This window comes from Pseudorasbora parva, chromosome 11 (assembly GCF_024679245.1).
Source record: "Pseudorasbora parva isolate DD20220531a chromosome 11, ASM2467924v1, whole genome shotgun sequence".
NCBI classification, from domain to species: Eukaryota; Metazoa; Chordata; class Actinopteri; order Cypriniformes; family Gobionidae; genus Pseudorasbora; species Pseudorasbora parva.
The window spans coordinates 19,945,099-19,971,355 of NC_090182.1; the positions used below are offsets into that span (position 1 = coordinate 19,945,099).

Genomic DNA, 26,257 nt, shown 5'->3' on the forward strand with positions numbered 1-26,257 from the left:
TCTCTGCCATGCTTCACTTGGTGTTGATGATGACTATCATATCATTATCCTCTCCAATATAGTTATGGAGACATCAGAGCTTGTAAAGGTTGAGAGAATCTGAGATGGTAAAGCTAGTCCTCTAATCTTTCATATAATCTTTCATTACACAGCTTTGCTGAGCTTTTCATATTTTTCTCATTGTGCGTGCAGTGTAGCATAGCGGCCTGGGTACGCTGGGGCTCAATGTAAATCTGTATCCTGCCAAGATGGTTCCATACTGCAGGAGAAGTGTACATAAGTCGAGGGAGGTCACAACTCAGCTGGGCCCGACTGGGACAAAATTTCAGGCCAGGAAATGTCACACCCATCCAGGCCATCAGATATACCCACAACTAATTTTGGAACCCTGGAGAACCATATTTTTGTATGGTCATCACATAAAAAAGGTTATCTCTTGAACTGCACCTTCAATTCCCTTTTCCTTATTTTAATTTTCCCTGATATTTATCTGTCTCGACTATCTCCCTTGTCCCCCCTCTCTCCCTCCGCTTCCTTGTGTCTTAATAATATATAATATTTTTAAAATATTTCATGCAAATATATTAAAACACTTAAATGTCAAAATTAGTACAATAATAAAGACATTAAGTTATTTTTGTGTTGTCTGCTCTAGCTCCCTCTAAACGTATAAATAACTTTACAATATATAATAATGCCATTTAGCATAGTTTTTTTTAATGATGATAGTAATGGCGTGCTAACATTTGCTAGCAGTTTAATACTTAGCTACTTTAAAGAAGACAAAACCAGAGCAGCCTTTTACAGGGGAAACTGTATACGTTGATGCTTCATTAGCGACTGTTGGTGCGTTCAAGTCCTCCTGGGATGTTCCAATTTACGAGGTGAGAAGTTGTGTTTACGAATTCATGTGCATTCAAGTCTCTCTTTGGGGTAAATGGGTTAGGAGAAGGGTGAGATAGCCCTTCAAATTAAGATTTTTCGGGACCAAAAAGGGGTATGATGATTTCCATGCATACACCGACTACTATGCTGCTAGAATTCGTGACGTTGCCACTCTGGATCCATCCCTTATGTGTTTCCTGGATGCCAGTTTCTCCATAGACAGCCATTTAAGTGATGTAAACTAATAATTAATAATTCAGTGAAAAAAAAATTAAAAAAATCTGATCCTCCTTCATAACGCATTCGATATTTATCACGTATCATCTAAACCAGGGGTCTTCAACTAAAATAGCTTGGGGTCCAGAAAAAAACCTTCCTCACCGGCCGAGGTCCGGACAATTATATACCTAAAAACATGAATTGATGTCTTTTTTGCCAGACTAAAGAAATTAGTGTAGATTAAAAAAAATGTCTTTATTGAACAAAATATAATATGTTCTCATATAGATAAACACGTCTTTTCATATTGTTAAAGCAAACATAGGTAATCCTATGTATCTCATTTTGAGGTTGTTCTGTTTAAGTTGCTTTGGTACAAAATATCTAAATTCAACCAGTAGCCATGTCTGACGAAAAATATGATGAATGAAAAAATGCCTTCATCTCTAAATCTGCACTGAAAATACATTAATTTCAACATTACTAGCAACTAAATTGCTTTTTCTGCTGAACTGAGATAAACAGTAACAATCAATGAACACAAACCGTCCTGGTTAAAAAACAAAACAGAAATCTCATAACATAATTTTATGTTCATTCACATGTATAGTCTCTACCTAACTAAATGTAGGCTATCCAATCTTCAGCACTGCTCTCTCTGTGCTTCAAATTGCACTGGTAAAAAATCATTAGCAATATTATCCAGAAACACAAACAGGTAAAAATAAAGTGCCACCAGTGTTGGAAAAATGAAAAAGTGCAAGAAACATTGTATCTCTTTATTTCAACTGTTCCTTTAAATCCAGAAAAACGTAAATAACCTCAAATAACATTTCAAAAGGCTGAGCTGAGTTGAACTTAAAGATGGAACGGAAGCATAAAAATACCTGGTTCCAAAAAAAAAAAATAATAATAATAATAAAAAAGTGCATATAGGCTGCTACATTGTCTGAACTTCAGTGCATGGGAGAAATTGGCTCATTTTTCTGCGCCCTTACCTCAGACTGCTGAGGATAAAAATGTGTATGACTGAATCCGAAATCGCCCCTATACCCTAAATAGGGCATTATTTGAGGGGACAGCCATATAGTGGTGTGCGAAACCACAGTGGATGTTTGAGTGCACTCATTCAATCACATGTTGCACCGCGATATCGAGTGTACAGCCGATGTACACACAACAGCTGTGCGACTTCACGCACTCGTTTTCATTCACTCCTTCAAGTGAACTGTAATAGTGGACTAACGTTGGGAATAGTGAATGAGGGTTAAGGGGCCAATTTCTGATTCAGCCTCTGTTTTGCGCGCCGCTTTCTGTTCTCAGTCTCTTCACTGCACGCGTGACTGCGCGTCTGAACATACAGTGAGCATAGTAACGTAGCCTAAACGCGGTCGCACACCGGAAGCGAAGCTCAGCGCCGCGTCTCAGGATCTCACACCGGACGCTTACATTCGCGCGAGCTCAGTTTTGAATCGACTTCTGACAGAAGAGCTGCACGATGTATTACATTTATATTATATTTCCCTCAAATCGTCCATGTACATACTGATTTCACCCTGTGCTACAAGATACAACCATCGTGCAGCTCTTCTGTCAGAAGTCCATTAACGGAGCTCGCGCGTATGTGCGTCCGGTGTGAGATACCTGAGACGCGGAGCTGAGCTTCAGTCCGGTGTGCGACCCCTTTTAACTGTCAACGCAACCGTGGCAACATAGGAAAAAACGGTTCTACTGAACTGCCTGATATAACTGTGATTATTTGTTTATTTTAAATCGCATTTGGCATTTATTTATTTCATTGCGTCAAAAGGCTTCGCGGTCCGGATGGATGCATCTCGCGGTCCGGATCCGGACCGGAGTCCGCCAGTTGGCGACCCCTGATCTAAACTCTTATGTCTCCAAGGCAAAAACTGACTCGTGTGTATTAGACTACATTGCAAAGAGCTCTGTTATCGCAGCACCACAGTAGAAAAATTAAACCATATCCGTACCGGCCGGCTCGGATTGGCACGGAATGGAACAGTTAACAAACAAGGAGAACAGTTTGGCCCGATAGAAAGCGGCTTCGCCAGTCTTGTATATTCTGTAACGGAAACTCGATATAGCTTGTGCGTTTTTTTTTTTTTTTACTGAAACCTCCAAATACAGTGCAAAACAACGTTGGGACAGAGTAAACTAATTTGTTATACATTCTCGTGCCTGATTTCTGTTAGTTATAGTGTTAGCCATCAGCCATTTTCAAACAGTCAAATCCGTTCGTGAACACGCATTGTGATTTGTGAACATTCAAAACTTGCCTGTGCATCTGCAACTGTAGTTATACGCATTAATATCTGCAATAGACTGAAGCATATGATTTTATAGGATTTAATTGACCATAAATGGTGGATAATTGTGCATGCTAAAATTATTGGTTAAAGATAAAGATCTTAACATTATATTAACATCATTAATATTATTGATCATCAGAGAACACTACAGACACATCACTCAGCTTTTAATGAAAGCAGTAGACTCATTATAAGTTAATTGGAAAGAAATCAAAACATCAACCATCAGCGATCAAAATAAAATAAATTTTTTAAAAAAGTAATAAATTAGTAATGTGTTAATAAACAATGTATATAGGCTACTTATTTATATCAAACCACGTTTAATCACCATAAACTAGGTATTATGACAGCTTACATTCTCAAAAAAAAAAAAATATTAACACCACATTACTGAATTTAAACTATTTAAAGAACAGGGAAATTATAAATTAGGAGTCAAAATGTATAATATGATTTTATTTAATATCTAGTTTATTATTCTAATCTAGATTATTTGAATGCACATAGATTCGTCTGAACAACAATGGCAACACACTGGAAAATGCCATTTTAAGTGCTTTATGCAAACATCATAATAGCTAAACTAACACACTAGGCCTGACGTTACATGAACAACTTATTGACATTTAAAAATAGCCTAGCCTGTAGTAAAAAAAACATACCCTGCGTCTCAATCAGCTCCCTAGTTCACTAGTCAGGGCACTGATCAGGACATAAGTCAATGGGCTGACTCCCTGATCAGTGCCCTGACAACTGAACTAGGGAGCTGATTGAGCCGCACCCATAGACTTAAAAATAAAAAAATAAAAAAAAGGACGTAGTGCCCGTGACGTCACTCATAGAATTCCGATAAGATTAACCGTAGACTGTAAAAAAAGGTAAAAACTTGTAACATTGAGTTAAAACATGAAACACAAAACAACACATTCTCACATGTGAAATGTTCCCATGTATTCTTCAGGAATTTAAATCGCGTCAGGTTTTACGGGGGGGTCGTTCTAAAATGGCGGCGCGTCGACGTGCCTGGGCGGTTGAATGATGCATCTACGTATACATATATATCTATGTGAAACTGACCTGCATTTGAAGTAATTTGTCTTTATTTCGCTCCTTCTTCTTTGAAAGCTTTCCCTCAATGCTCCACCTGGCCGCTTCCTCGAGTCCGTCGCACTCTGGTGGTGGGACGCGCGCGTATGAAGGACCAACTGCACAAATTAAAAATAAATAAATGAATAAATAAATAAATGAATAAATAAATAAATATACACATATGTAAATTAATAAACACATAAATAGATAAATAAATGTGATAATAGGAAAACAAATTACAGAATAAACGACGATAAAATAAATATGATTCATTTTTAATCAAATAAAATGTATTATCTTTCCCTTAATTTATTATTTTCTGCTTTTCTGCTATATAATATATATAAAAATATATATTTTTAACTTTAATTTTTTTTGTAATTCATTTTAACATTATTTTTTATATTTAATTTTACATTTATGTTTATATTTATGCGTTCATTTATTTTTTACATTTATTTTTCCCACATGCATTTATTTTTACATTTATTGTTAGATTGATTCATTTCTTTTTCTGTGTGCAAAATGTAAATGAGAAGGGCGGTCCTTGTGTAGCTTCAGCACATTGGTTGAGAGCTCACCACAGTCTATGAAGCTCACGCACGAAGAATCCATAGACAGTAAAGGGAAGAATCAGACCAGCTGAGGAGAGTTGTGAGTAAATGACGGCCGCGTAACGTTAGTCCTTTCACAGACACTACATAATGTACCAGCAGTTTGACCGATTGAGAGATGCGTTTCAATGGTACTTATCAGAAGAAAGTGCGATGGACTCGTCCCACCTTACTACCATCTGACTCGCACAGGTTTTGACTTCAACATCCATATCGGAATATAACCCTCCTAAAACATCGATAAGCACATCTAATTTTAACAACAGTAATTTGATCCGTTGTTTTCGACTTCATTCGCTAAGTAGCGCAACTCTAACTAACTTGTTTGTGAAACGTCCGCCATAGTATACACATGCAAGAGCTGAACTTACAACCTGTCGAGTTCATAATCACTACTATAAGGACCACTGGAACTTATCTCTCAATGGGTCAAACTGCTGGAAATATTGATAGCCTACGTTTGTTTAGTGAAAGAACTATGCGGCCGTCATTTACTCACAACCAGTGTTGGGGAAAGTTACTTTTAAAAGTAATGCATTACAATATTGAGTTACTACTAAAAAAAGTAACTAATTGCGTTACTTAGTTACTTTTTATGGAAAGTAATGCATTACTTTACTTTTGAGTTACTTTTGAGTTACTTTTTCTTACCTGGCTGAGTCTTGAAATTCTTGTACTAGTGTTTAACACAGTAATGTTCCTTCTGTACTTTTTGTGTGGGTAGATTATGGACTGCAAAATTGAAATTTACTGTCCATTGTGATAATAAACAGTATAAAATAGGCTAGATAATTGCCATTATGAATTAAGTTATATTAGAGCAAAAGACATAAATAGACATACGTTTTAAATGTTTAATAATAACTTATTAAAGAACAAGATGATACTACAAACAACGCAACAAATTTGTAAGTACATTTGTAAGCTTTTAAATTTGATACATTTCACATGGCCTATATAAATTCATAAATTTATTCCAATAGACCAAATGTCCTCAAAACAAAATTTATTTTGTGAAAAAAAAAGTCCAAATCACTTCTGCAATGTAATGCAATAATAATAATAATACAAAAAAAAGATTTATCTTAATGTAACGTTTAGATTATTATCTTAATACTAAGAGTTCACCATTTCATCTGGGTTTTATTTCAAAGTAACGATTGTAGCGAAGAAGGAGCAGTTTCTCAAAGCGCTGGTCTGTGAGACGGTTTCTTTTTGGGGTGAGAATGAGACTTCCAATACTAAACAGCCTCTCAACTGGCGCACTGGAAGGTGTTGCTGTGTTGGCTTTTAAGAAGATCTTCAAAATCCGGGGGAATTCATGTAAATTTCCCATATCAGCTGATTTCAGGTATTCGCAAATCTCCATGTCCACAGTAATTGCTTGTTCGTCATGTTGATTCTTCTCTTCAGGAAATGCAAAGAAGTCATCTTCATTGTCTCTGCTTTCAGGAGACTGCAGTGGCTCTTTCTGTGGTATATCAATGGTGAGAGCACGACACTGGGCTGCCAGAATCATCTTGATGTTGTCTTTTCTTGTTTCATCCCGCAGCCACCGCAGCTTGAATTTTGGCAGGGTTACCGCAGCAAGCAAAGCTTCATCACTGTCAAGGATGGAGCTAAACCGTGTCTTGATAGCCTGTAAGAGAATTTTAGATGGGTTTTAAAATCTAGTTTTAAACTAATAGACATGCGTTCATAATTAAATTTATGTCAGAAAAGTAGAATTAAACTTACAGACATAGTTCACCCAAAAATGTAAATTAGCCAATGATTTACTCACCCTTAACTCATCTTAAAAATGATATTAAAAATTAAGAGTTATATAAAAATGTCCTGGCTAATCCAAGCATTATAATGGCAGCCCAAAATTTGAAACCCCCCCAAAAAGCATCCATCCATTATAAAAGTGCTCCGTAGGATCCAGGGATTAATAAAGACCTTCTGAAGCGACATGATGGATTTGTGTAAGAAAAATATCAATATTTAACACATTATAAAGTAAAATATCTTGCTTTTGGCGGACCACCTTCTGTATTCATCTTACGGCAACGCCTTTAATATGGATATTTTTCTTACACAAACCCATCGATTTAATTCAGAAGGCCTTTATTAACCCCCTGGCGTGGTATATATTGCTTTTATAATGGATGGATGTGCTATTTTGGTCTTCAAATTTTGAGCTGCCATCCACTGCCATTATAAAGCTTGGAAGAGACATGTTTTAATAACTCTGAATGTATTCATCTGAAAGAAGAATGTCATACACCAACTAGGTGAGTAAATAATAGGGTAATTTTCTTTTTTTGGGTGAACTATCCATTTAAACAACCATTTAGCTATATATTGAACTCATTTCATAATTGATGAACTACACAGTTACTGAACCAAACTAAAACACTGAACTGATTTGAACTGAATAATGACTGTTAACTATTTTCTTTACAGTGCTGCTTAACAGCGAAATTTAATTCTGTTTACATCATTGAATCATTATTTTCCTGTTATCACTGAAATGCTGCTTTTAAACAATCTATATTGTATAAAGTTCTATATAAATAAAAGTTACTTGACATAATATAAAACTACAATAATAATAATAATAATAATAATAATAATAATAATAATAATAATAATAATAATAATAATACAACTAATAATAAGACAATATTAAACAGACTTACTTGAACTATGAGGTCTGGGAGGTCAGCCATCATATGAGAGAGGCCCTCTTTCAGTGCCACGATTTTGGCCATCAGGATTTCAAGGGTAGGTTGAAGGGTCCCATAGAAACAGTCATCTTCACCTTGAAGTATATCCAATGCCATACAGACAGGCTTCAGAACCTTGCAGTACAGGGATGGAAATTAACTTTTTTGTCCACCGGCCACTGTGGCTGGTGGATTTCAAAATCTACCAGCCACTCAATGTTTTCACCGGCCACTTTCTTGTTTTTAACTGACAATGTGTAACAGCATGTGAAAATTAATACTACAAGCTCTACAATACTTAAGCTGTTTATTTAATCTCAAATCTCAATGAAATACTGACATTTTTTCACTCTTATACACACACAAACCATGAACTGATATACATTTCATTAAATGAGTAGGGCTCTGTTCTCTCTTTTTTTTTTTTTTTTTTTTTTTTACCTGGATGTGGCATTTGGATGATTTGTGGTCTTTTATGGCTTCCAGTTTTAGGTTTTTAGTACCAACAATGAAACTACTAGTTTTGGCATCTCCTGAAGCGTGTTGACGACATACCGAGCAGAACATTGTCAGTAGGGATGCATCGAAATAAAAATTATTGGCTGAAACCGAAGCACTAAAAGAAATTATGCCAATTATCCATTGCATTTATGGCTAATGCTACGACTGAGTAACTTTACTAAAAATCAAGGCATTGCAATTGCATTAATTAATATTAAAGTTTCAAATAATAAATCAATTACAAATTATGCAAATATTTATTTAGCACATTGCAACATCAAACAGTATAAAATAAAATTCAAAGTAAAATGTTTAACTTGATCTCACTCATGTGTACATTAAATAATAATGTACAGGTCTACTAGCCTACAGAAATGTAATAAAGTAATCAAATGTAAAATAACTGCATATACTACATAACTGTTTAAATGAATGAACTACATAACTGTTTAAATGAATGAACTACATAACTGTTTAAATGAAAGATTATTCCTTATTAAACTTACAAAAGCTATTCAATCAAGAGCAGTGAGTGATGTCCTTATCGTTTGTTTGACATTAAACAGAGCAGTAAAAGCTACTGCCCCTTTAAGACCTAATAGAGGGATATGCGTCATCTTTCACGACTGTATAAAGTTCACTTAAGGCATATTCAGACTGTGTCTGCTAGAATTCTCGTCAAGATGAACATGTTGGCATACTTTATGTGTGAGTTTGTCCGTTTAAGCACAAGACTTGAAAGAGAACTCAATATTTGCGCGCTGTGAGACGGGTGCGCGCTTCCGGATGACAGTGACGGATCTTCTCTCAGTGCGCGCGAGTTATTATGGTATTATTCGCGTCTTCTGGCACTACATCCGGGTAATGACGGCGAAAACGACTGGTCATATTCGGACATACATAGTGCGGCCGCACTCGCATTCACTGAACACAGTTTATAAAGAGGGGAAACAGTATGCTATTTTTATTTACCCGCCACGGTGGCCGGTAGGTGAAGCGAGTTTACCCGCCACAACGCAAAATCACCCGCATTTGGCTGGTGGCGGGTGCTAATTTCCATCCCTGTTGCAGTATTCTTTAAGGAAAAGATACTCTCTCTCCGTAATGCATCTGATGTCCAGGCGAGTGCAAAGTTGATTGAGGTCCACTAAGGGAATGTCTGTGACTCTGCTTAGCGCATCATGAAACGAGTTCCACCTTGTAGTTGAAGGGACCAGCAACTTCCTTTTGCTGAATTCCTCCAGGCTCTCTGATGCCACAGTTGATCGACTAACTTTTGACCACAAGGCTGAACATTGTCCAGTTGCACTCCTGTACACTGCTTTGCATTCTACCTTCGCTGTCAAAAATTTGACTACGTCGTTCGTGCATATAAGGTTAAGGGTGTGGGATGCACACCTGTGATGCGGAGGTAGAACATACCTTTCGCTGGTCTCAATGTCATCGCGTAAAACTTCATTCAAGTCCGTAAAGATGACCTCGTCTTCATTATGCTCTGCTTCATCGTCATCATCAGCTTGAAACATTCTGAATGCTTTTACAAAGTTCGCGCCATTGTCAGTAGTAGTGGGAAGTTCGGATCATTTTACTGACTCGGATCTTTGAGTCTCGTTCAGCAAAATGAACGAATCTTTTTTCGAGTCATTTCGAGTCATTTCGTTCATTTCACCAAAATGACATGTTAAATAGCCCAACACATCTAGTACTTGTGAAAATGTTGATTACATTTTAAAACTACATACAAATAAACTATAGGGTACAGCAACCAAAGCCAAATTATAAGAAACTGAAATGTTTAATTAATTGATTAGTTGTTGGGTCAGGCTATTGCAGTCTCTGTTTGTTCACCTCACCTCCTGATCCAAAACATTCTTTCTCTTGCAACTTCATATTTATCACGTTTGTTCTCCGCCTCTCGTGTCTTCGAGCTCCTCGAGACGTTAGCTGTCGACTCGTCTGTGTCTGACTCTGATCAGATCTGGGGGCTGGGCCGCCCGGACCGTGCGTGACACAGGTCCGGAAACAAAAATGATTAGTTCTTACGAGTCTTTCGGGTTTGAGTCTTTCGTTCTTCCTGTTAGTCCCATAGAGTCTATGCTTTCAATAACGGAAACAGAAAAGATTAGTTCTTTTGATCGAGTCTCGGGTTTGAGTCGTTCGTTCTTTTGTCACGTGACTTGTCACCGTATAGACCACAAGTTCACAACCTTTTTAGTAAAAAGCACGTAGTTATTTATTTTATTTTTTATATTATTCTCAGTTAATATCAGACATATACAAATATGGGAAATATATTGACTATTCAAGTCTAACATCACAAATTCAATTAGACTAATTTTGAATCAACTGTGTGTGTGTGTGTGTGTGTGTGTGTGTGTGTGTGTGTGTGTGTGTGTATATATATATATATATATATATATATATATATATATATATATATATACACACACACACACACACACACACACACACACACACACACACACACACACACACACACACACACACACAGCATGTGACTGACAGCAAGAACGAAAGACTCAAACTCGAGACTCAAAAGAACTAATCTTTTCTGTTTCCGTTACTGACAGCATAGACTCAATGGGACTAACAGGAAGAACGAAAGACTCAAACCCGAGACTCAAAAGAACTAATCATTCGGAGATTCAGAGCTCATTCAGAGGCCATATGTTGCGTAATGCGCATGCGCGGTCAACACAAAATGAACGAATCACTATCTGAGACAACTCGGTAGTCCCGAGTCATAATAAAGATTCGTTCAAAATGAACGAATCGTTCATGAACGACACATCACTAATTGTCAGTGACAGTGGCAGTTATCTTACCACAAAGAGCAAACGAGCTGTGAATTTGCTCTATCTCCGCTGCGATGGCATCGTACGTGTGTCTCCCACGAAATCGTCTGCAGGCAATTGCAGCTTTCTGGCGATGCAGTGTAGCAGGATCGATCCAGTGTACAGTAATTCCCAAAAAACTTTTATTCTGAGCAGTCCATAGATCAGCAGTGGTGGAAACATATTCCAGATCGGCAAAAGTTTTCTTCAGGTCTGTCTCCATGTCCATATACGCCTTGTCCAAAAAGCTTGTAAAAGTTTTGCGATCGGGCAGCACGGCCCCCGGCCTTTTCCCTGTCACGGAGATTTTGCTGATGATATTGCGAAATGTGGGCGCCTCCACAGTGGACAGTGGCTGCATCTCCTCAACAATAAAAGCAGCAACCAATTTGTTCAGTTCAGTCGAACTAATTGTTTTACCTGGCGAACTGAAATCAAGTTTTTGTTGTTTAGCTTCAGGCGGGGTGCAGGAATCATTCGGCTCTCTCGCTTCCAGCGGTGTAGTGCTGTGCTTTGCATGCAGGTGTTTTTTTAAATTTGAAGTGGTGTTTTTAGCAGTTGACAAAAGCTTTTCACCCGCACATAATCTACACTTAACGATTATTCCCTTCTCCTTTTCTTTTACGATTTCAAAATAATGAGAATACTTCCATCGCAGTAATGTACAGCTCTGGCCTGCCATCTTCGTTTCTGACTGACTAGTCTGTTCCCGCGCACGTGAGTGCGTGATTCTACGACAACGTTCATTTTAATTCAAAAGGCTATTTAAATTTTTTTTTAATGCAAAATTAATAAAACTAAAAAGTAACTCGCATTACTTTTTAAAAAAAGTAACTCAAATATTAATGTGTAAATTTATAAAGTAATGAGTTACTTTACTCGTTACTCCAGAAAAGTAATATTATTACGTAACGCACGTTACTTGTAACGCGTTACCCCCAACACTGCTCACAACTCTCCTCAGCTGGTCTGATTCTGCGTGCGTGAGCTTCATAGACTGTGGTGAGCTCTCAACCAATGATGTGCTGAAGCTACACAAGGACCGCCTTCTTCATTTACATGTTGCACACGGAAAAATAAAATAAAAAGCAGAAAATAATAAATTAAGGGAAAGATAATACAAAATTGTATTTGATTAAAACTAAATCGTATTTATTTTATCAAGTCGTTTATTCTGTTATTTATTTTCCTATTATCACATTTATTTATCTATTTATGTTTTTATTAATTTACATACGTGTATATTTATTTATTTAAAGTAAAAGAAAGAGGGCAGCAAAAATCAGTAGCTTCCACCGGGAATTCACCTCCCGTCCCGATGGCCAGTTCGGGTCCATTTCCTTACTTAACCCCATCTGGTGAGGCTCCATCCATTTCTGCATGCACAACATGAATAATACACTGGCACTGTGTGTATGCAGTGTATGAGGTTATAAAGATATAGCCTTACTGACTACTGAGAAAATCTGTAAAAGACTGTAATTGTGGATGTGTGTTGAGTATTAGCCAGTAAATGCTTGGCGTTAATAGATCAGTCTCTTTTAACTTATATGAGATGGGTTAAAGGGTCTTTCTAGCTTTGTGTGGAAGTGTGGAAACGTTTTGCAGTCGAACATGTACGTGAGAGAATATATGTATGTATATATATATATATATATATATATAATATATATATATATATGTTTATGTATGTGTGTGTGTGTGTGTGTGTGTGTGTAAAGATGTGGGTGTATGGTACTGTATATGTTTGTTTTGTTCAAATATTTGACCACTGGTGTAAAAACAAAGTAATGTGGGTTGTCTGTTCTTGTGCAGCAGTACTGAGGCGGCTGGCTTGACTGCAGAGGTCTCACAGTGGTAAATATGCACATATTTTATTCTTTCTGGAAACTGATAACAAAGAAATAACTTGGAATGAGGAAGCAGCTATAGGCTACCGGGAGGGAATTCTCCACCATTATTTTCAGAGACCTTAGGCTTAAGACACATCAAAAAACTTTTTGCACCATTAATAGCTCAGACTTTTCGCAAAATGTCATTCGTTCCCAAGTTTATAATGTAAAATGCTACAATATGGCATATTAACGCCACCCTCAAAATCAGTACTGGACCTCTGCCCTATAATATTCTAATCCATTCTTTCTGCCTGGAATGCTCTCATTTCCACCATGTTTCAGTTCATTAGCTGCTTAAGCTTTTGATGAATTGATTCCAGTGTGCCAGTGGCTAGTTGAAACAAAGCTCCTCAAAACGAGCAAGACTGCGGTGTGAACGGGAAGACTCATGTTTGTTGTAATGAGTAAGACAGCCATTGTGTATATCAGCACTTTGAAAAATCCCCTCTGTTAGGAGCAGCCTTCTCTGACAAAGACAGGAAATGAGTGTATAAGAGGCTGCACGGTGATTAAGTGTGGATCGTGGAGAGCTGCCTCGTTCTGCTGAGAGGCAGATGGTAACCTTGGGGACGCTGACGTGGCTTTGTGTAAGTGAGAGTGGCAGGAGGGACTTCTCGAGCTGCACTGCCTGTTCCACCAACCTGCCTCCGTTTTTTATTTTTTATTTTCTGTATGTCTTTTTCACTGACATAAATGCACACTCTACCCTATCTGTGTTTCTCTCTGTGGCTGGCTGATGGGCAAACACATTGTGTGCTCTTATTCTTGGTTCTTTAATTACATTACCCTCTGCTATGGTCTATATACCCCATTATCTGCAAATAGAGTGATATCCATTAGAGCCATTCAGGTCAAACTAGTGCATCGCCTATAAGTGACATCCTTTTAATAACTTATACAACTAGGCTGATCTGAGGAAGATTGCTCTTTTATCCCAGCACTTCCCAAGGTTTTTCCCTTTAGCTTTCAAGGTGTTGAGTATAAGTCTGGCTCCCTTTAAACCACGTTTGTGACATTCTACACTGTAAATAAAGTTTATTTGATTTGATTTGACTATCAAAAAGCATTTCATGAAGCCGTGTTGAAGTTTATCTGAATGAACATTCCCGATTCCTAGCGACAAAATGGTTCATTATCAGGGGGCAAAGGGAATGACAGAGGAGCTAACATGGTGAATGATGGATTAGCTTCTGTGGTAAATGCGCTTCTGCATGGTGCCCTACTTAAAGTGACAAGAACTCTGTTTGTGTATTCGCGACTAAGCGCTGTTGGCCCTTTGCGGCACAGTTTGGTGCAGGCCGGTACACAGCCTGAGGGTTTTTCACTGTAGTTACTCGATCTCTTTCGTATGGTCTCCATCTCTTTAACCTTCTCCAAGTTTCACTCCCAGGCCACCTGAGACTTCTTGTTGGTGAGAATGTGCAGATGGCTCTCGATTCAGCCGGCTGAATGCTTTGGAATGGAGTGGAGGCGAACGGGACACTGGAGTCCTTAAGTACCCTTGTTTGTGTTTTAACTTTAAAGGGATAGCTCAAAAAAAAAAAAAAAAGTTTCTGTCACTATGCAATCATGTCTTCCAAACCCGTATAGCCATGTTTACACCAAAATTACCCAGAACAATTTGTCCCGGGATATTTTCTTCTCCCAGACCTGTTGCTGTCTGCGTTCCCATCAGGATGTAAATTACTGTGAAGATTAGGCAAGTTAGTACGGTGATGTAGGAATGCATCAGACTTTCCAGTTCCCACTGGATTTTGTCATTTGCATATAAGCTTAATAAATCCTGAACATAGTCTTCGGTCCAGTGATTGTATTTTTTTTTGAACTCCATTGATGATTAAAATAGCAAACAACTCTTATTGTACACACCGCAACGGGAAAATGGTGTTTGAAATAAAATGCTGCCTGGATTCAACCAATCAAAATGCTGTGTAATCTTAACAATCAATATGGTCAATGCCGAAGTCCCACCCTGAAAGTTCCTGATAAAAAAAAAAAAAAAGTACCATCTCGCGAGCAGGGACTTTTTTGGGGGGGGGGCTCATTTTTACCTTGAATTTCATTTAGACCCTGGTCCCTGCGATCAAAACACACAGAATACTACTCCAAAGTCCCTAGTTCCAGGGAATAGTTATTGTGTTGAAAACACGGCTTTAAAAAAAGAATGGGGCACAATGTTGTTTTTGGGGTCAGTGGGGTCCTGTGGTGGTTTCAGGTCAATTATCTCATAAAAAGTGCTACATTCTTGAATGATAATGATTTAAAGGAACTGTATGTAAAAATGCATTTCAATGAATCATAAAATGGCCCCGATATGTCACTAGACACTAAGAAATCATGCTAATTTCAAGTACTTATATCACTGACAACAGTAGTCTGGCCAGGATATTAACATTTAAAAGTTGTTGTTGCAGCACTCAGCTGATGTTGATGTTGACATGTTGTGTTTTAGCCTGAAGCGCCACCCTCTACCTATCTACCAATCATGAAGTCAGTAGTGTTTGGGCATCCGGGTTGCCAGATCCGCTCTAATTAGCACAGCTGCAGCTACACATGTTCCTGTGGATCCTGCAGCCAATCTGGCAACCTCGAGTCAGGGTGAGCGGGAGAGGAGAGACACCGCTCTTACAGTCATTTGAAAGTGATTACAGTACCAGTTTTGGCCACAATCTTACACTTCCTTTAAGAACTCAAAAGTGTCCCTTTCCCCTCCGTTGTTTTTGGTTTAATTCAGTTCAAATTAAATAGTTTTGAAACATTTCAAAACATGTTATGAGCATGAGCCATTTGTCAAAATATATTTTTGTGTTTCACAGAGTAAAAACATTAATTCAAGTTTGTAATAATATGATGGGTGAATTTCAATTTTCATTTTTGGGTAAACTGCCCCTTCAAGGGCTACAGTCTCAGATATACCACAGTGCAAATCACACTAAAGACACCAGATCAAATTGTACATAGGAGAAAGTAAAATAAATATCAGCATTAAAGGGTTACTTCAGCGATTAGCATATGGCTTTGTATCAGTAGAAAGTCTCCAGCAGAGGGAGCCATTTCCACATGTTTTCAACTCGCACATGGGAAATGGGAGATTACACTCACAGCACAGCTCAGCTGCAGGCATTCATTTAAACGGATGCTAAGCAATGTAAGTGTTTTAACTTCTCAAATTAATTTCTATGAAGGTTAAGCTTCCAAAGGCATGAACTGAAACGCGCCAGACTGAACTCGCGTTGTGAATGTATGCCGCGAGTGGGATCGGGATTACCTCAGCTCTCTTCACGAGAGCTCATCAGCTCATTTATGATGTTAAATGTAATCTGACTCCTAATCTGAGTTAGTGCTGCGGCAACTCGATCGTTATATTGAACAGACACGTTCAGTATTTAATTGTAATGTCTGTTCTCTAACTCAAACTCAGTCACTGTAATCCAGTAGTGGTGGCTTTGGGAATGGCCTCACAGGGCAGCAAAGCATTGTGGGAATTGTAGTCTTTCATCCCCATGAGACAAAAATACATTTTCGGTCTTTTCTCAGTCTAGAAGGCACCAAAGTAAAAAACAATTTCGCATTTCTACTACATTAATGACCCAGTTTAAATAAAGATTCATCTTTCCAGCTCTGAAGTACCCCTTTAACAAAAAAACAAAAAAATTGATTTCCCCCCCTTTTAGATGTTAAAATTAATAGCTTCTTGTTGCTTGTCAGTGAGCAGAGGAAAAGCCCTCAGGAACTCTGGTTCCTGTTCTCATTTAGCTCGTGTTTCTAGAGCCCCTGCACATATCAGTTCACTCATACACAGCTAAGTGACACCGCAGCCTTGTGTGCATGACAAGAGACAGGGACATTGGGAAACAGAGAGAGACTTTTACTCTCAGCTGAAACTATAATGTAAATTATGAATGAAGGCTATAGCGCTGAAATAGCTGGTCTCATGGTCTAGGCATTACTACCTACCATCCTTAAATTAAACTTTTATGGCTCTGTTTTTAACTTCAGAATTTATGCTCACCTATGTACTTAGCGCTGACTGTTTTGTAGGTGAGTGAAGCTTTCCGTAGCCCTTTTGTATATTGAACTATGTCCCTTATCTGCTATCGAAATAGGATTTGTGCCCATCGACACCCTTAAAGTCGGGCAGAAAAGAGACTTTAGGGATTAAAGAGGAACTCGGCACAGGTGGCAGTCCTCGGGCCTAGCCTACAGCTGTTTGTGGCTCGCGAGCACATCCAGGAAGTAATGAAATCTCAGCTTGGCCAGCTATGCTTATTGGCATTCGCTGACCGCCTGGCTAGCTTTTCTGCCATCGGCCATGTGTGAGCTCTGGTGGCTGTTTGGATTTTGTGGACAAAGCGTGTTGTCCCCTGATAAGGGAGTCTCCACTGCTTAGCCATTAGCCAGATTAGCACAACTAGGAGGTCTGGTCCGCAGCATCATGTCAAGCTCTGAAGCGGGAAAGCTTAGTATCCTGGGCTGAGTTTCATTTGTAGGACATCGCCTTGGCTTGCAGCCCAGACCCAAGAGTTTCATGGGGAAGCAATGAGAAGCTGTTTGATTTACTGTTGGCTTTAGTCTCTTATCGCATCTTCTCCCCGGCAGTAAGGTGACGATATGAACCTTTTCTTCCTGTAGGTCCCTGGATACGCAAATTGCCAGGTCTTCTCCTCCTCTCGGTTACGCTCCACTAGCTGCTCCTGGCTTCTGGAGAACGCCTCCTCTACACGCTGCCTCGGACACCAGGAACCTGCCGCCACGTCAATCGCATCCTCACAGCTGGGTAATTAATTTCAAGTGCAAATTGTAGCTGTCTTCACTTGAGAGAGGGTGAAAAGAGATCACGCTTTTCCCTTCTCTTTAGTCTGTTTATCCACAGTCCTGAGGCTGTCTAGACTGAGCTTGTTTCCACAGACCGGTTTGCCATTGAGGCTCTGCTCAAATCTCCAGGGTGGTGATCAGAGTGGATCAAAAACCCAGATCGGTTTTTGTTCATACATATTTCAATGCCAAGCAACTGTAAGAAATATCAGTCATTTTAGAGCTGCCTGCTTGGCTACATGTCACCTGTGAATTTTCAAAGGACACTCTTTAGGAAAAGAGACCTTTGTGACTAAGCCAATAGCTTTTGGTGTCTTTCAAAAATACTTTACCAAGCCCAATATGGGGAACCTCATGAGACTGACTTTGTAAACAAAAGACTTTGTGACTTTGTTTACTTGTTTCTTCTTCTACTTTTTCCAAATATCTTTCTCACACTGCTCAGTCTATAGTGAACTTATTAGTTGGGGAAAGTTACTGTAAAAAATAAAAAAATTTTACTCATAAAAGTAGCTAATTACATAATTATTTTGAAGGATCGTAACATGTTTTTTTGTGTTCTTTATTTCTGCCTATCAAATGTCTAATGGTCTCAGCGAGTTAAATTAGCAAGTTTTTGATAATTTTCACAAAATATTCATTGCCCCCAGTATATTTTGTTGTATGAATATCTGAGCATGCAATAGTTAAAAAGAAAGAATGGATATCTGCTTTAAAAAAAACAAACAAACAAACAAAACATTTTATACTAGCCTTTTTTAATCAACATTTGAATATGGGTACGTAAAAATACAATTTGAGCAAAACATATTTTTTTTTTATCAAAGTCTACATCCATATCAGATTCACCACGATGTTCAAAACATAGATGGAGTAGCTTGAATTTCTTTCAGTGAGATTATGCAGTTTGGATTTGTATGCAGTTTAATGTTGGTGATCACGTTTTGCATATGCATATGTTTACATATGATATTGCTTGTTCCTGCATCTTCTTTTCATGTTTTGATCAGGAGATTCTGTACTCGTTCAGAAGATGTCATAGCGCCCCTGCCGTATAATCATAAAAACACGGAAAGATGAAAAATTCCATCAATGGCAGAGGAGTGTTTTCTCACAAATGATGGAAATTTCCATCAATAGCAGGGAAAGAGTAGCCTAGAAATCTAGACGCACCCTAGCGGCAGCAAATTTAATCTGCCCGCGAGTGTCGTCTAGCAACTCTCAATACCCTTCTGAGCTGTATTCCCCTAACTCTTGCCGGGCCAATCACATCGTGTATAGAGTCGGTGGGCGGGGCCATAATGACGACAGCCGAGTTGCGTTTGCGTGCTTCTAGTAAACACAGAAACTGGCGAACGGCGGCCTTTCGAATCAGCTTTGACCGCGACTCTGGAAGACTTGGAGTTAAGCTTTTCTCTGAGAAAAGAACGGCACTGAAGTCATTCTTAAAAAGGGAAGATGTGTTCGGAGTTTTGCTGACCGGATACGGCGAATGTTTAATCAACAAGCTCTGTTTCACCTTCGTTGCTCTGGTTGGTGTAGCGCTTATCCTATCACGTGCAGAGGGAGTTTGAAAGACAACCGTTTATCCCGCCCCTCGGATTGAGCCCTGTCAATTGTGAGTTTCCAGACCAAACATCTTGATGTGGGTCTGGCTTGTCAGGCTAGGGAAAATTCAATTCCTGAAAGTGGATTGAATTGAGCGAACTGAATGCAGAGTTGCAATTTGAATTTGACTGTAAGGAAGTAGAATTTCTGTGTTGAGTAATACATGAAAAAAAGTTCTTATCACCAATGTAGAATATAATTGATAAAATTATGCATAATTGCTTAAGTAGAGATTGCTTGAACATCAGTTAGCCACACATTAAAACGGATTTCAAAGACACACACTCACAGGCACAAACACACACTAACACACACTTTTTGTGGTAGACAGAAAACCCACATTTCCTCTGTGAGCCCTCATTTTGGTGAGCTGACCTTGCATGAGCTGCGTCAATCACTCTCTATCCAGTCTATGCCAGTAAATCCTCCCTTATCTTGGGCTTAAATTGACGGAGCACACATCTGCACTGCAGGAGACTGAGGCTGTACAATAAGCCAGGAACAGAGTGAGATTGACTGAAGCTACTGGAACGATGGGATTGTTTGTTTGTGACTGGCGTATGTTGAAAGTGGGTTCGAGCTCAGGGTGTTTACGCAGGAGGGAGCTGAATGGCGTTCAGATTTTTTTTATTTTGCATGTTCAGGGCAGATGGGTGGCTAGTTTGAAGACTGTATTCAATTCTGCGCAAGGTATTTCAGTGCAAACTAGTGTATTTTGCTGTGCAAATTGTGTCCTGCACAGCTTTTTTCATGTGCATTTGCTCTGTTACCTGATTTGCATAATTACTTTTAGAGATGCACCAGTCGACTAGCCATAAATATTACAAAGTCTGCGCACAGGACATTAACACTGGCCAGAGACGGGACATATTGAAGATGGACGCAAAAAAGAGAACACAGATTCGCCAGCAAAGCAAATACTTGCACTGATCGCGATGCTCAAAATATAGGAAGCTTTCTTCAGTAGAACACAAATTAAGATTTTTAACTCCAACCGTTGTCGTATAATGCATGTCAATAGGGTGTTTTCTATGACAGTCACTATGAGAGTAAAAAACACACAGACATATGAATCAGGGTTTTTTTTCTGCGAGAAACCGATCAGTATTTGTTTTTGTTTTTTACCTCATATCAGAAAAATCTTATCTAGTATTCCCAATGACATTACTTCAAAACCCGGCGGGATCAAAGATATATTTACATAGATAGTTGTGCATCAGCACAGCTCCTCAGCGTAGATGAATCTAATGTTTTGAGGAGTATTTGTATAGATTCTATGTCTTGGAAGTATGACCAAAATAAGAAAATCTAATGATCACTTGGCTCATATCACATCAAACTATTCAAATTATTATTGTTATACTTAATTTTCAAATTGTTAATGTTAACAGCATTAGCATTGCGTGACTATGTGGATTTAGTGTGTATTAGCATGACCTGTAAATGTCCATTTCTGTACAGTCTAATCTTTTGCTTTTGACTATGGGTGACTCTCCAGTTGTCACTGATGATTGTCATTTAGAACTTCCTGGATTACAATCCACCATCAAAATGAAAAGTTTTATTATTCCAGCTGCTGTGAGAAAAGACTAAATGATCCGCCATGTGCAGCATCCTCGTGCGATACTACTACTAAAAGACTGCTTCTTACAGATGTGACGTAATGGCTCAAAGTGGGATGGCGGCAAGTCTCAAATTTCACAACAAAATCCTACCAGTACTACTCAAATTATAACACATTATTGCAAGTTTACCATTGTGAACCGGGTTAAGGTAAGGAGATAGTTTACACTGGCTGGTTATGAAATTTTGATTGATTTTGGGAAAAAAATGAAAAATTTTGAATTTTTTTGATTGATTTTGGATCATTTTTAACCCGAAAAAGTTACGGACTGCAGCTTTAAAAAATCGACCGGTATCAGAATCGGCCAATTTGCTTGAACCAGACACTGAATTGGCCATGGAAAATAAGTCATTACTTTAGTGAAACAGCCCCTAAAACAGACGGTGCAAAAAAGTGCTGCTATCGGTGAGCACGGTTCACTTTTAATACATCCGTAAAGTTTTAGTGGAAGGTGGAGTTTTGTTATAGCCGTTGAGACAGTTCTGTCTCTGGAGTAAGAGCTCTGTGATTTGAGTCGTATTGTCCTCCAAGACATTTGAGGGAACAGCTCTGCCTTGAGTCTGCAGTGCACTCAGTGGAACTGTACATGTCACCGTTGGCTGAATGTGTGCTATGTTTCTTTCTCCCTCTTGCTCTATTTCTCACTGTCACTCTCAGTTATTTGGAATATCATTGGAAACCCCTGTTGTTACAGAATAAAGTTCTTGTTGCACATTGTTTTTTAGGTATGCATGATGATATGTTGTTATCAGCCATTACTGGAAATGTTTTATTGCTGTTGATATCGGCCAATATTAGATATTTAATTGCACATTTATATCAACTTTACTGTTATTAACGCTTTTAGCAAATCTCAAAATGAACATGTTGTGATGCATAAATGAAGTCGCAACATTTTAAAGTGACAGCTTTTCGTTTTTAGTGGTTTATTTTGTACAATTTATTTTTAATTATTTTTACAAAATAGTATATAGTTTTAATATCAGCCATTTGTCAGTTGCCAGCCATAACTTGAAAACAATTATTGGTTTATTGATATTGTCCAGAATTTTAACATTGGTACATCTCTAATGTTTTTGCTGTATATTTCAGCTTTGTAATCAGTCTATTTCTAGTGTGTCTATTACAACATTATAGTAATAAAATAAACCATACATATGCAGGAATGCTAAGATATGTGAAAATCATGATGACGATCTTAGTGGGATTGATTTTTTTTCTCATTATTATTGTGAATTTGTACTCAACTGATATTGTTGCAGTATGATATCTAGAGACGAGGTTTAAGATATAATTCTGATACATACCTAAACAGCTTAATGACAGCAAATAAAAAAATGGATATTCACCCAATAATGTAAGTCATTATTCATGATTGATAATGATGTTGATGACAACAGTAACAATGATGATGAGGCATTGATGAGCACATCAGAGCACACTCTATTGTTTAAAACAATTTTTAAAGTCATTAATTTATAGTATGATTGTCAAAACAAGTGCGTGTTAATCAAAAATGTCCTCCTCTCTGTTCGCTCATCAACTCTCTCATCCCCCACCCCTTTCTCCTCCTTGTTTTCTTTCTTTATTTTTTTTAATCTGATGGTTGTTCTCTGTGAATTGTGTAACCTGAAGCTGAGTTATTGTGGTGTCACTGCTGCCGGTATGCGGCTGTGTGTGCGTGTCTCTGACGTACAGAGACATAAGGTGGCAGCCTGCAGACTTGGAGATGCTAGAATTTTTCCCTTACCTGTGTCAGCATGGGGTTCACAATACTTTGCTCAATCTGACACTGATAAGCTTTTATCTTGTATTTTCGTTGAGGGAATATTTGTTGTTGTTTACAGTAAGATTGTAGGAGTTCTATTGACACATGATTTTCTGTTTCCTGTCTACATAAGGGGAGAACGTGAGTTGGTTCACTGACATTCTGTTAGGGTGTGTTTGTACTGCTATCTGTTGGTGTCAAAAGTGGAAGCCAACTAAGCAATTTGTCAGAGAATCACGCAATTCATGTGTGTTTGTGCTTGTCAGGGTGAAATCAAGCAAAAGTCAGGCTGAATGCACTAGTGTGCAATTAAATGCACATCAGTGGGCAGGCATTCAAGATTAGATTAACAGGACATGACATTTTCTTGGTTGCAGACAGATGCTTGCTCCATTTCTTGCCTGACATTTGCCTCATTTCTGATGGCAGATTTACACAAATTCATTAGCATTTTTTCCTTATGACATCCAAATTGTGCATTCACATAGTAAAAAAAAATTAGGAGTTAATCTTTACTGGTCAAATATGATTTGATAAAAGTGATGGTATGATTCCTGATCAGTATGCAGCCTAATTATAACGTAATGACAAGGAGACTTGCGTTTATGTCTGTCAAGCACTTGAGTGTTTGAATATAATTTCATGCATCCATAACTAGGTCTCTTTACTCAATTTTCCACTCTGGCAATCTTGATAATTATATGGCTGATGCAAACCTAATTTAGCTTTTTAAAGAAAGTTTTTGACCATATAGCAACAAGTTAGAAAGGTGTTTTACTGGAAAACAGATTTTCCATAGCTACATCACTGATTGCTGTTCTGGTGCTTTGACAGAATTACTTGCAAAAGGAAAACAAGTCCTCTGTGTCACATTAATTAGCTACAGTGTCTCTTTAGACTGCTGTATTCAATGGTATAACCAAAGCACTGTGACAACAAATGGAACGAGTCATTCAGAGCTGGCCGTGGGTCATAGTAATGAAATTGTTTTACAGTTTAAAACAACACTATCATTTCTAGAAAACTGCATTTGTATTGCAATTCTGTTTGTGAACAGATGTAAAGAGCATTGGCTACACAGTGCATATCAACATTATATGATGTCCATGAATACAGTACTGTTCAAAGTTGTTACCTTGCTAGTGCTACATTGTTCCTACTGACACACTAAGGCAAAATATATAACATCTTATAACATCAAAATAAACTGTGAAGCTGTGCCTAGTTTGCACAGTACTGTTGAGTACAGTACAGTTTATATTTATATTATTCACAGAGCAGTCTGTACTATGGGGCTGATGAATGCTTGAATCTGATTGGTTGGCGAACATTCAAAGGTGTGCAGTTATTTTCAGGAAAGCGCATGGCTAAAGTAGTTCCAGCCAGGTCTTGAGCGCATTACATTATCACTTTGCCAAATGATTTTAAAGTTATTTCAAATGTTTTTACAACAGTAAAAGAACCAAAACCCAAAATTCAAATAAGCTTTATTGCCATAACTTGTACAGTATTGCCAAAGCAATGGCCATCACATAAGAAATGAAAAATAAAACAAAAAAAATCAATCAGTAAACAAATACACAAATACATTTTATAATCAAGAAAATAATTACGACAATAAAATAAATATTTAAATATTAATAATAAAAAGCTGTATACATTTGTACACAATCAGACAAGATAAGAATCTCTAGCGCGCACTCTCTGTCTCTCTTTAACGCACTCTCTTTCAATTCAATTCAGCTTTATTGGTATGACTAGTACAATGTAGCCAAAGCACTAAATATGTAACAAGTTATACAAGTTTAATAAGTTATACTCTTTCCCGCGTGCTCTATCTGTCTCTATGCTCTATCATTTCAATGGCTCAAGCCTCTAACGATCTAAAATGCCATTTTGGAATTAGCAATGGAAGCTTGTGATTAGAGTGTTTTAAGGACAAAAACTTGACGAAGGTCTTAATAAATTCTCTGAACAATGTTTTGCTTCGTTTCACATATGGCTACATTACCTCCTCAGGTGTGGATTATTTTTCTAATATTTCAACTCAACGGCTCATCATCAATTATTACTGACTAATTTACACCATTCTGACATTAAATAGTTTTGTATAGTGATTGATTTCTATCATATCTATATTTACTGTATACAGGTCCTTCTCAAAAATGTACCATATTGTGATAAAGTTCATTATTTTCCATAATGTAATGATAAAAATTAAACTTTCATATATTTTAGGTTCATGGCACACCAACTGGAATATTTTAGGTCTTTTATTGTTTTAATACTGATGATTTTGGCATACAGCTCATGAAAATTTGCATATTTCCCTGAATCTCAAAAAATGTGCATATTTCATCCGAGCAATGAAAGAAAAGTGTTTTTAATACAGAAAGTCAACCTTCAGATAATTATGTTCAGTTATGCACTCAATACTTGGTTGGGAGTCCTTTTGCAGAAATGACTGCTTCAATGCGGCGTGGCATGGAGGCGATCAGCCTGTGGCACTGCTGAGGTGTTATGGAGGCCCAGGATGCGTCGATAGCGGCCTTAAGCTCATCCAGAGTGTTGGGTCTTGCGTCTCTCAACTTTCTCTTCACAATATCCACAGATTCTCTATGGGGTTCAGGTCAGGAGAGTTGGAAGGCCAATTGAGCACAGTAATACCATGGTCAGTAAACCATTTACCAGTGGTTTTGGCACTGTGAGCAGGTGCCAGGTCATGCTGAAAAACAAAATCTTCATCTCCATCAAGCTTTTCAGCAGATGGAAGCATGAAGTGCTCCAAAATCTCCTGATAGCTAGCTGCATTGACCCTGCCCTTGATAAAACACAGTGGACCAACACCAGCAGCTGACATGGCACCCCAGACCAACACTGACTGTGGGTACTTGACACTGGACTTCAGGCACTTTGGCATTTCCTTCTCCCCAGTCTTCCTCCAGACTCTGGCACCTTGATTTCCGAATGACAGGAAAAATTTGCTTTCATCCAAAAAAAGTACTTTGGACCACTGAGCAACAGTCCAGTGCTGCTTCTCTGTAGCCCAAAAGTGACATGGGGAATGCGGCACCTGTAGCCCATTTCCTGCACACGCCTGTGCACGGTGGCTCTGGATGTTTCTACTCCAGACTCAGTCCACTGCTTCCGCAGGTCCCCCAAGGTCTGGAATCGGTCCTTCTCCACAATCTTCCTCAGGGTCCGGTCACCTCTTCTCGTTGTGCAGCGTTTTTTGCCACACTTTTTCCTTCCCACAGACTTCCCACTGAGGTGCCTTGATACAGCACTCTGAGAACAGCCTATTCGTTCAGAAATTTCTTTCTGTGTCTTACCCTCTCGC

The 26,257-nt window shown here is 38.3% G+C and overlaps 2 protein-coding genes across 6 annotated transcripts in view; one reads left to right on the forward strand and one right to left on the reverse strand.

The window, feature by feature from the left end:
- Positions 1–26,257, forward strand: part of drp2 (dystrophin related protein 2) — a 222,245-nt gene that overhangs the window by 62,504 nt on the left and 133,484 nt on the right. The window contains exons 1-2 of one of the 5 annotated variants that reach the window (XM_067457353.1): positions 13,032–13,064; positions 17,735–17,879. The exons of 3 other annotated variants lie outside the window; for them this stretch is intronic. The gene's annotated coding sequence lies outside the window, so the exon portion shown is untranslated. Of the gene's footprint in view, positions 1–13,031; positions 13,065–17,734; positions 17,880–26,257 lie in introns of those variants that run through there. One more of the 5 variants, XM_067457352.1, reaches the window with a different exon arrangement.
- On the reverse strand, positions 6,180–8,012 carry LOC137092270 (uncharacterized). The gene is made up of 2 exons (XM_067456538.1): positions 7,825–8,012; positions 6,180–6,779 (listed from the first exon to the last, which is right to left on the reverse strand). Exons 1-2 carry the CDS (start codon positions 7,966–7,968, stop codon positions 6,273–6,275), a joined length of 651 nt encoding a protein of 216 aa, XP_067312639.1. The 5' UTR covers positions 7,969–8,012; the 3' UTR covers positions 6,180–6,272.